This window comes from Rutilus rutilus (assembly GCF_951802725.1).
Source record: "Rutilus rutilus genome assembly, chromosome: 9".
Classification (NCBI taxonomy): domain Eukaryota; kingdom Metazoa; phylum Chordata; class Actinopteri; order Cypriniformes; family Leuciscidae; genus Rutilus; species Rutilus rutilus.
Genome location: NC_140223.1, coordinates 32,234,315 through 32,246,716, shown reverse-complemented (window position 1 = coordinate 32,246,716; position 12,402 = coordinate 32,234,315). Strand labels below are relative to the sequence as shown.

Genomic DNA, 12,402 nt, shown 5'->3' with positions numbered 1-12,402 from the left:
AAATGTGCAATGTTCAAAGGCAAAGACAGCACGTCACAAATAGAAGTCCTTTTCCCTGTGGTATTATATCATATTTGGATATTGGAATAATAAATTAAGTAGCCTATCTTAATTGTACACAATGTTCCTGTTTTTTTTTTTTTTCTGTTTTCTAAGGGTTTCTTAATTTTAGACAAGTTGACCAGCACACATTATATGCAATGCAATATAATGCATGTGTGTCGTATGTGTGACATATTTTGCAATGCATACAGGTAAAGGTGCCCAATATCAGTCATTTCTAAAGTAAAAAAAAAAAAGAAAAAAGTGTTTTGGAAAATAGCTCTTTATTTGATAATCATTAAAATTTGTTTTCTATACAGAGATATCGACATCGGTAAATATCGGTATCGGCCATAACAGCAATATTAATATCGGTTATCGGTATCGGCCACAATTTTCACATCGGTGCATCCCTAATCATGGATCAGTTTGAGTACATCAAAATACTTAAAGTGGTCATGTGCCAAAGAGGAAATGCCCTTGAAATGGGTGTTTCAACAAGACAACGACCCCAAACACGCCAGTAAGCGAGCAGCATCTTGGTTCCAGACCAACAAGATTAACATTATGGAGTGGCCAGCCCAATCCCCGGACCTTAATCCAATAGAAAACTTGTGGGGTGACATCAAAAACGCTGTTTTTGAGGCAAAAAAAAACAAGAAATGCAGAGGAATTGTGGTATGTAGTGCAATTGTCCTGGGCAGGAACCTGTTCACAAGTGCCAGAAGCTGGTCGAATCCATGCAACACAGATGTGAAGCAGTTCTCAGGAACCGTGGTTATACAACTAAATATTAGTTCAGTGATTCACAAGAAAGCTAAATCTTCAAGCATTGTTCAGTTTATACAGTGAATGTTTGACTTTGTAAAGAAAAATGCAGACACTGCTATTTTTTTAACAGCCTAATATTCTCTTTTCTTCACTTTCTATAAAGTAATAACAAATTTGATACCATTTTCTGCATGTTTTGATTTCGAATAGAATGTGCAATGCATTTGCGTGTATTGAAATAAAAATTATTATAAGGATTCTGAGCTTTACTCACTTTTTTAAACACACAACTTATACATACATACATACTTTTTTCTTTTTTTTTTTTTAAGCAAAAATAATATTCGAAGACCGCTGGGTATTATTCGAAAATCGCACCCCTCCCCCACATGCACGCACAGATGCATGTATAGGCTACACACCAGAAAATGCGAGTGAAGCGTAGCGGTGTGACGCTTAAATATAACTTAAACATAAGTTTCAATATAATGTTCCTCTGACTAACACCTCCTCCAAACAAATATACTGATTATCAAGCGCAACATATTACAGAAATGAGTGGTGAAGACATTAATGCCTCAACCCACAAAAACAGAAGTCCAGAACACAAAAGCAGCAGGCTTGCCTACTTATTGACTTTCTTTAACTTGCTATGTGCATGGGGGTGTATGAAAGACAGAGAACATTTGTGTGGGTGGGTAATAAGGTCCCAGCTTAATTAGCACAATAAGATAACGGACCCTTCTGGATATCAGGATTTTCACAGCAAGCCTCCACTTACAGCAATATCACTACCAGAGAAAGAGCCATCAAACTTGAAACTACAGTTCATCGAAGGACCCTTAAGAAACCAGAACAATAATAACATGGTTTAGACAAATCAAAAATGATCTGAATGTTACAGTATGTCAGTTACCCTTTCCTATCTATTGACAATCCATCAGAAAAGGTGCTGAGCACATCTCAAAATTACACTGTTTGGACAATCATCAGTTCTCTGCAAAAAATGTTTATAATAATTGCATTCCGAGGGATAAAAATTAGTTTGGGATTGGGAGGGTCATGTATCGTGTGCCATGAATTATTAGCTGCCAAGAGAAACCACCAAATTATCATTAAATGTAGCAAACATCAAAAAGTTAATACAACAAAAGAAATAATAGCAACATCGAAGAATATTTCTGTTTGACTTTAAGGACATTTGTGGCTATTTTTGCAAATATTTTTACTTTTGTAAAAATTGTGTTGGGTTGACACGACGTCTAAGTGTAAAATTAGGGTCCTGAAGCAAAACCAGTTGAGAAACACAGGTTTACGGCATTATTTCACAGAGATGTCATAACATACTAAACTATCTGTGGCTGATCTTCTGTAATGAGTGTTGGATGCAAGAGGCATCACCTCACATCATACTTCAGACAGGTGACGGGCTACAGCCTTCAGAATGACACTCACTTCTTGCCTCTTAATGAAAAGGTCTCTCAGCACCAACTAAAGCTTCACTGCTACGAGTAAGATATAATGAGAGGGAGTTGAGTTGATATAATGAAGGTTGTGGAAAAACAATGCTGCCAGGTCGTGGTCTGTTTGACTGTCCTTGGGTCTTTCATGTTGACGCTTTTGGTGCTGTCGCAAAGTGGCATTTGCATTTATTCTCAGTTTCAAATGAAACAGTGCTCAGAGTTTTCCACTGACAACAAAGTGCTTTCAACATCTTTGATACAGAGGGAGAAAAAACATCATGTTACACCACAGAGAGTCTCTAGAGGTTTAAGAAGTGAAAAATTGGGGGCTCGTCCGGAATCACGCTATAGTTTATATGCAGAAAGCGTTCCGGAATTAAGAATAAAAACTTCAGTAATTGATCAAGCCTCTCAAAAACTTGAGCCTCTACATCAATCAAACATTTCAGTTAAATGAAGCTATGAAAATGAATAAATGAATGCATTTTGTATAGACAGATACAACTACTGTTGCAGGTATTTCTGCCCCCAAAAAAAATCTCACTCAATACCAGTGACAGAAAGGTCATCCGGCAAGATGAACTCCAGACTGAGAAAGCTGAACACCAGCAGCTGAGTATTAATATTTGAGATCCTGCTTTCTGTCCTCTTTGGAAGCATGACAAGCCATGTCCTGACCTGTCCGTTGCACAGCTGTCCCTCTGGGGACAGACACGATCAGGCAAGGTTAAAAAGCAGCTGGACAAGCAGACACAATCCCATCTGGCTTATGAAAATGTCACTGAGACAGGCATTGTCTCAACAGAACACCAGGACAACACAATGTGGAAGGACACTGTATAGAACACCCAATGTGACTCCATATGGGACGATGCAGCAAAACGTATATTAAATAGGTGTAAAGTGGACACATTCTACAGTTCTGCATTTTATTTTTGTCCCCTAAAGTCAACTTAATGGTAGTCATAATTTAGTTTTCATGACCATTTTCTAACTGACCCTTAACATTAACAAATTTTCGGTGAAATTTCGTGAGCAAAAAGGTCCATTGTATTTTGTCCATAGCGTACCTATGTAAGAAATACCGCTCAGTATACCAAACAAAAAAAGAGGAAAGGGTATCTTGTTTTAAGTGACACGTCCCCTTTAAACTGAATGAATTTGAAATCTCACGAAATTGCATGGAACGAACACTAAGCATTTTTATTGGCCTGGACAAATATTTCCTGACAGCATTTTATTACAATAGATTCCAGAAAAATAACCTCATCATAGTTTCATCAATGCCTCTTTCTCCATCTCTTCTCTCTCACTTGTCTGTCTTTGTGTGACACTCTGTGGATTTAGACAAACTCTCCTGCCGGACGAGTACAGGGTTGATGGCAGCAGAGCGTGGAGACGCCAGCTGTCCATCACAGCTGTCAGCATCTCCTTTGGTGCCAAAATCAAGGGCCGTTCCACAAGGTCAGAGATACGGTGGACTCTCGCTTCTAAAACAACAGGATTATTTCCTCTTCCAATCTCAGACTCGTTTAATCACACAAACCTCTGAACTTCCATCTCTCAGTCAGTTCATGTCTTAATCAAAAGATCTTATTCCGTCTTCACAATGTTCCCCATCCTCATTGAAGTCTGCGCCTCTTTTCCAAAGCCTAATGAGTTCCCAACCTACTGAGACATCATAAGCCCGTGCCTGGCGTGAAGTTTGTTCCAGAAGTTATGTTGACTTCCAACACCAGACAGCATCACACTTTTCCCCTCACACAGAATTCAATCCACAATGCGGATTGTGGTAAACTCAAAAAAAAAAAAAAAAAAAAATGGAGAGATGAATAAACTTGTCAACTATAAATATACTTATATTTCATTCCGTGCTATATTAATATTTTATATACACGTTCAAAACGTTCAAAAGTTTGAGCCTGTACGATTTTATTTAAAGTTAAAGAAGTTACTACTTTTAAATAGCAAGGACACAATAAATGTACTAAAAGGGACAGTAAAGAAATGATTTCTGTTCTATAAATTCTCAAAATAAATATATAGAGAAATCATTCTGTAAATGCTTTTCTTTTAAACTTTCTACTTATCAAATAAAAAAATCATCAAATCATCATATTAGGCTGATTTCTGAAGGATCATGTGACGCTGAAGACTGGAGTAATGATGCTGAAAATTTTGCTTTGTCATCACAGGAATAAATTATATTTTAAGATATATTCACATAGAAACCAGTTCTTTTAAATTTCTATAATATTTCACAATGATTTTACTGTATTTTTGATCAAATAAATGCAATTGTCTTTCAAAAACAAAAAATCTTAGATCACAAACGTGTGTGTGTGTGTGTTAATGCCAGACTAAACTGGAATCAGTTGTGAGTTGCTTGTAGAGTATTTTAAATATGTAGCAATATGTAAAAATGTGCTTAGGACTAAATCCTCCAGAATTTGCAGCACTATTAGCAAACAAACATATTACAAATCACGGTAACACTTTATTTTACAGAGTCCTTGTTACATATGTTACATGTACTTACCATAGTAATACCAGTAAATTATGCATAATTACATGCAACTAACCCTCAACCAAATCCTAATCCTACCCCAACCCTACAGTAAGTACATGTAGTTAATTAACATTACTCAATACTTAAATATATAATTACACTGTAACAATGACACCTTAAAATAAAGTGTAACTCAAATCAATGCCTCATAGCAAATGTCACAACAGAAAGTAGTTGACATTTCTAAACACTCCACTGTCAATCCCACAATCCCCTGCATAAGCCTTCCGCTCAGCTCCAATAGAGATTGAACAGAAAACACACACTCAGCTCTGCACCAGTGGACATGTACATGCTGCCCATGGAAAGCCGACAGCAAAGTACCTCACTGCTATTTGTTTCTCTCTCTCCGCATCTCATTGGTCCACCACATGGCACACCGAAAGCCCAGCAGAGTCAATGCACCGTCAGCCCTCTCTTCAATCAATTCCACTCAAATGACTTTCACTGGCAGTCTCTCAATGGCCATAAACAAGCACATTTCACCAGTGAGGGCCATAAACCTGATCTGTGGGTCGCAGGTAGTACAAGATACGCTGAATCTAGAGCCTCGATTTATCATTCTGTGCCTTCACCTTGAGTCTCAGACTAAGAGCCAAATTCCCTGATAGGATTTGGTTCGACCAATCAAGTCAACAAGGAACACAGTCGCATATACCAGAATCCTCTTCTCTCCGTCTCATTATTAACTTTAGAGTATCGCATTGTCTTGTTATCAGCGGCTAGCTAGCGTGTAATCAGTTGCATTCAAAGCAAGCAGCAAAACAGATAAAGGGAATATTAATTGGAATTGCAAAACTGCACTATAGCAGGGATTAAACTTTCCAGCAGAAGACGATGAATGATTCATTGACCTCATCAAAAGATGGACATCACAGTGCTCAGCGGTGAACATGTGCACACTCTTTCAGATTTCTCTGATGTATAAATGGAAATGAGACTGGTGTAACACCGCAGTCTTGTCGTCTTCTGCTCTGAAAGGCTGCTGTGCTGCTAAGAATAGTCCAACTTTCTGATGTTTACCAGAAATAGAACACTGTGGCGTTCTGGTAGCAGTGCTGGATATTCATCAACTACAAATACAAGAGTCAAATTAAATACAGAACATTTAGGAGCAAACGTCAGTGTATAGAAACACTGAAAAAACAGCAACAGTAGAAACTGTCTTCTACTGACTGCACGGATACAACGTACTCATGCGTTTTATCTCTCAACTGTTTACGTTCACTAGTTAAGACATAAATGACTGCGTTTACTTGCAAAGACATGGTCACTTTGACATACAAGTATGCGTATTTAACTGTTCAAGCCCAATTAGTCGACAAAAAGCATTTAGTTCAATTCTCAAGTGCTTTATAAGCAGCGGCTTCATTTGAGCGCGTCTCTCTGACAGCGCTGAGAAACAGACAACCGACGAATTTCTACTGGTTAATCGGGTCGACCCAGTATGTCGCTAAACCCTATATGCAAATTATATTTATTTTAATACATGACATTTCCCTAAACACCAGGCATACTTAAAAGTGAAAATCAGTTTTACCATGTTCGAAGTCTGAGGGACAATAACTTTACCACTTTGAGTTTTATGAATCCTTTTCTTAGACATGGAATTACTAAAGGAAAGCTTGGAAACATTAATTCGTTACATTTATATAGTGCTTTTCTCTGCACTCAAAGCGCTTTAAATAGGAGGAGGGAATCTCCTCAACCACCACCGATGTGCAGCATCCACCTGGATGATCCGCCGGCAGCCATAGTGCGCCAGAACGACCCACTATACCAGCTTATTGGTGGAGAAGAGACAGTGATGAATCCAATCAGTGTATGGGGATGATTAGGAGGCCATGATGGACGGAGGCCAATGGGCAAATCTGACCAGGATGCCGGGGTCACATCCCTAATCTTTTTCGAAGGACATCCTGGGATTTTTAATGACCACAAAGAGTCAGGACCTCGCTTTAAAAAGTTGTATATACTATATGATATTATATAATGCATTTGTTTTTTTTATAATAATTAATAAACATGGACGCTTAAACGTCTGTCCTTTACCATATTTGATGCTAAAGGAAATCTGTCTAAATTTTAATTTTGTGTGAACTATACACAATACATTTTGTCACGATCCATGTTGCATTTTTGTATTGCGATATATTGTGACACAATATGTTGTTACACCACAGGCTCCATATGATATTTAGTGCCACTGGGATGTTTTATTGTATCGCCACTCTTTTTCTTTTGCTTTTGCTTCAATATATGCCTCCGGAAAGCCAGCTCTCCAGCTATTGAAAACCTCATATCAGTCAAACACTGCAGAGCATTATATCAGACTCACTTCTCTCCTTGAAGTTTGTTGGTTTTCACAATCAAGTCCTGGGTTTGTTCTTTGGCTGCCTGTTGACAAACAGAACATGAGAGCTGGGTTATGGGAAAAAAGCGTGTTGGTCCTTCAACTTTGCAGATTCTAATATCTTCTTGAAATTGCTTTTAAAGTCCCTGTGTTGAAAATCAAAAAATTTGTGTTGTTTATACGTCTATGTGGTGTTTTTAATATGCTTTGAGACACACCATGTGCAAATTCATAAGTCGACACCATTGCTGAGTATATTCTCCTTAAAAACTGCAGTGAACCAAAGACAGTCTCAAAAACACGGTTTTAAATCTGACGTCACAAACTACCTTGTAACCAATCAGATCAACGAGTGATCGTCAACGAGTGGATCTCTGAGCTGCTGTGAGTGAGTGGAGGCGGGGCTAATTAACATATTCATAGAACCGAATATACTAAATGAGGCAAGGGTGTAGATTTAGATATAAGATATTTTAAGGCATGAAGACATTTTTTTTTTCAAGGAAAAAACGTTATATGTAATTTTGGTCATCAAAGATGAGTTTTAAGCGATAAAATTGACTACAGGGGGACTTTAAACTTTTATTGTGCGAACGTTCTGGAGTACACTGGTATATAGATGACCTCAAAAGCTAATAGATATTGATATAAAGCACCAAAAGTCAGATGATGATTGTAACTATCTGAAAGCAAACATGCATGATTACCTTTAACCTGTTGGTCATTTCTTCACAGCAGGAGCTCATGGCCTGAACATCTTCATGAACGCTCTCTAGTTCCTGAAGCAGAAAGACACACTTAAGATCTCTGAAGTGGAGTCCAACACAGCAGCAGAAGGTAAGGAGCTTATGCGCACATGAAGCAAAGTTTATTGTGTAAATCACATTTACATTTAATCAGAAGCTTTTATCAATAAAAATGTATAAGAGGAAGAACAGCAACCTTTGAAAACAGTAATATTGTGAAATATTATTTCAATTTAAAGTAACTTTTCTATTTTAATATATTGTAAAATCTTTTTTTCTAAATGTACAAATGTAGTATCCCAAAGCAACATTTTTAAATCCTCCAGTCTTCAGTGTCACATAATCCTTCATGAATCATTCTAATATGATAAGTTGATGCTCAAGAAACATTTCATATTATTATCAATGTTGAAACAGTTGCTTCATATTTTTGTGGAAACCATGGATTTTTCCCCCAGGATTCTTTGATGAATAGAGTGTTCAACAGAACAGAATTTATTTGAAATAGTTTTTGTTTTTAGTTTTTTTACAGTGTAAAAGTCTTAAATTCTAGAATTTTTTTTTTTTAGAAATCTTTAAAGCTGCATTCAGTAACTTCGGGATTTCTTCGCTGTATTCTCGCTTTTTGCTCGCAGGTTTCTCTCTAGAGCTCCCCCCACAGCTTCGGGATAGATATTTGACAACACTGTTGTAAAAACTCGTTGGCTATTCTCAGACACCAGAGGCTAGTAGATCAACGACATCAAAGCAGATGGGACATTCTTTAAAACGTCTTCTTCATTCGGGGTCGAACAGCGTGAGGGAGCGCAATAATGACAGCATTTTAGCAGATTTCTTTTGGCCGTAAAGCAATTGTTTACATCGCGAGACCTGATATCACACGAGACTTCCTGACGCGGCGGCCGCTGGCCCGCCGCCCCAAAGTTGCAAGTGCGGATTTTCCGCTCACGGGCACCAGGGGGGTGCGAAACGACCACCATTCAACCCGAAATAAGTAATATAACCATTCCAATGACTCCGAAGCTGTTCAGTTAAGGTAAAAAAAGTTACTTAGTTCACCTTTAAGTAAAACGCATAAATAAACATTGTAATTTAATTTAAAATCACATTTTCCTTGATCTTTTGACATATAAGAGGTCTTTGTACCATTAAAACATCCTGCAAGCTTCATAGCTTAAAACATCCTCGTCATTATAAACAAAGCATTTATTTAATCAAACTCGAAAAGCTTGTTTTGATATTGCAGGATCTGTGACGTCACACGGGCAAATATGGGCATATTCCTGCATCCCGAGCAACACTGACGAATAATTAAATCATCGCATCATAGAGCTGACGTTTGCCTACACCGGATGCGAGTGCCGCGTTGCATCAAAGGCGAATAGAACCAATTATAATCACTGGACACAGTATGCAGAAGAGATGCGTGTTCAGTTTCTGCGGCTGAGGATTATATGTTTGTTCAGAGAATTTGACTGCAGACTGTTTTGTAAACGAGGCACAGTGTAACGGAGAGTTCACAAATAAACTTTTGTTGACAGATGATTGAAGCAGTCGATTTCATTGGATCTGACAACAGCTGCATCACAAACCGTAAGTAAATGATTCTTAAAAACACTTACTCGCGTCCAATAGCGAGTTGGCGTTGATACAATTTCCCATGCATTGAAGTTAGCCAATCATAACAGCGGCCGTTTACTGACGAGCCTTAAAGGAGCCGCGTCTTAAAAATTGATAATTTCAGACAGAGATGGTTGAGGGTTGAAAATAATATATATATATTTTTAAATATCTATTTGTTTTTTGTGCAAAAAACTTTAAAACATTATAAGTAAACCTCAAGGAACGTATTAAAATCATTTAAAAAAAATCCATGTCATGACCCCTTTAAAATATAATGTACACTGTAAGATGACAGATCATTAAAAAGCACCACAGGCAGCTTATCTAATGTCATAGTTTTGGATTGTTTTAGTCTGAGCTGCCTCAAAGAAATGGCTGTCAACTTAAAATATAAATATATATATATATATGGTGTATATATATTTCTGCACCTATAAACATATAATGAGTTTCCAACTGCTTATGCTCTACTCTGCTCTGCCTGTGAATTTACCTCCGTCACTTCTTTAAATATCCGTACAAACTCTTCATTGATGGACAGGCTGCGTCTCTCGATGTCTCCCCGCAGGTTCCTCCTGGTTCTCAGACTGTTCTCAGTGAAAAACACGGAGAGAGATTTCAACGCTTCCAGCATCTCCTAGAAATAGAGAAAATACAGAAAATTCATTGCTCAACTGCATCCTGCCTACAACTCCATACGACATGAAGATCATGGCTAGAGACATCAGATGATTTACGAAGTGTCAAAGCAATATGTCTAATCTGTACTGCAAACTTTCTTCAAATATACTGTGGCAGTACAGTACAGTACAGTAGTGATGGTATGGAAATGCAATGGTCTTTTTTGATATGAACTAGTTTCAAAGTTTGGATTGGGCAAGATTGTTTTAATGTTTTTGAAAGAAGTCTCTTATGCTCCCCAAGGCTGCATTTCTTCAATTAACATACAGTAAAATCAGGAATATTGTGTTTTCTATTTCAGTATATTGTAATTCATTGATTAATAGAAAGTTTGTAACAACAATGTAGTAATGTTTGCTGTCACTTTAGATCAATTTAATGTGCCCTTGCTTAATACAAGTATTAATTTATTTAATACATTTTATTACATTTTTAAATACCATAGTACATAAATGTCAGTATATTTTACTTTCAAGTACCATAGATTTACCATGTTATAACGTGTGGTAAAGTATTTCATATAGAGTACACCACCTTACTGAAATGTTGGTACTTTTGGTGCCATCTTTGTTCAGCTTTATTATCTCTGTTTTACCAAGAATGCATCATAGCTATTTATTTTTAGTAAAAAGAGAATGTTATTTAATATAACATTAATATGACATAGAATTTGTATTATTAATAATTCTTGTAAAGAGTAGTGACAGGTGCACTGCGAGGCTAATAAGTTAGCTAATGCGAGCTGACCGTCACTCACAGACCTTGTCATTATCCAGCCTGGTCTCCAGGATCTTGTTGAGTTTCCTGGACAGAGGGTTGTTGGTCTGCGAGGAGGACACATTCCCGCTGCTGTTAGAGATGTGAAGGCTTGAAGCATCAGTTGACAGCTCTGCTTTAGTCTCTGCCATCATCAACATCCACGTCAACCTCCAGGAAGCTGTTTTGAGTAACCAGAAAAACGTCCCACTGCAACAAGCCCTGAATGCTTTAGTTCCGCGTCCCAAGTCGTGCTTTTTGACATTTGTGCTGAACAATAATTTCTCCAGAAATGAGAGTCTCGTCAACTTTTGAGGTTGTCATTGAAGGGAAATGTTTAAAGTCGGCAGAAACGGAAGTTAAAAGCGATAAAAGCGTTTCTTCCATGATGTGATGTATCGGAGTAAAACGGCTTATTGAACAAGAGAAAAATGTCGGGTCGACTTGATTTTGTCCTTCGGGAACTGATTGGATCATCATGTGAGTGACATGTTTTGCCCCGCCCTCGTGTCAGTAAACACGTCATCAGAGAAGACATTTCGCTGCAAGAGGGAGGGAGAGTTATTTTGATTGGGCAAATGATTAAAATGAATTAAAAAATAGGCTGAACAAAAATAATGATGTGCACGGATAAGTCTGTGTTTTTGATTTCATGGAGAACTTAATAAATAAGGTCAATAATGTTTGAAATATTTTAATATATTTTAACATAATGTATTTATAAAATAAATATTTGAAAAAAAGTCTAAAATATATTTTAAAATATATTTTTACATTTTTATAATGATATAGGCCTATAATAATAATAATAATAATAATAGCCTATTGTAATTATTCGATTTTAAATATATTTTTCTGTAGTATATAGACAACTACTTGTTAAAAAAGACTGTCATCATGCCCATTATAATATACAGTGATTGGTGAGTTTTCTGACTGACAGCTTAAACAAACAGAGCTTTAGCACCACCTGTAGACAACTCCTCCCAAAGGAAATAAGTAGGTGTTTTGCATCAGGAAGTTTCGAGTGCGGAGCTATGAGTTTCTCCACAGAGTGTATAACCGGGTTTGTGTGTGTAGCTAAAAGCAAGTTTCGATGTTCTTATTGTTATTCCGCATGTATAGTCGTGTATTGTTCCTGTTTGAGTGGAAGATAATTTACCGTGAACCGAAAGTATTAACATCATAATTCCTTATGCAACGTGATACAGATCAACACGATACAGACAATTCTTGTATGAATAATTAGTATTCCTCTGTACTATAATTTTTTTCAACACCTGTTTACATGTCTATCATCATTGCAATGAGTGTTATAGCTATAGGATTTAGGATTTAGGCTTTAAATGCACATCATGTTGTTTACATAAAGGCAGCCTGAATGGCGCTAATGATGGG

At 37.1% G+C, this 12,402-nt stretch overlaps 1 protein-coding gene across 1 annotated transcript in view; it reads right to left on the bottom strand.

The window, feature by feature from the left end:
• cog6 (component of oligomeric golgi complex 6) overlaps nucleotides 1-11,490 on the bottom strand; it is a 53,467-nt gene extending 41,977 nt beyond the window's left edge. Inside the window, exons 1-4 of the mRNA XM_084419238.1 lie at nucleotides 11,010-11,490; nucleotides 10,061-10,204; nucleotides 7,906-7,977; nucleotides 7,184-7,242 (exon numbers count right to left, since the gene is read on the bottom strand). Coding sequence (XP_084275364.1) covers nucleotides 7,184-7,242; nucleotides 7,906-7,977; nucleotides 10,061-10,204; nucleotides 11,010-11,165 — 431 coding nt within the window. The 5' untranslated portion in view covers nucleotides 11,166-11,490. The remainder of the gene's footprint in view (nucleotides 1-7,183; nucleotides 7,243-7,905; nucleotides 7,978-10,060; nucleotides 10,205-11,009) is intronic.
• Between the last annotated feature and the right edge of the window lie 912 nt (nucleotides 11,491-12,402).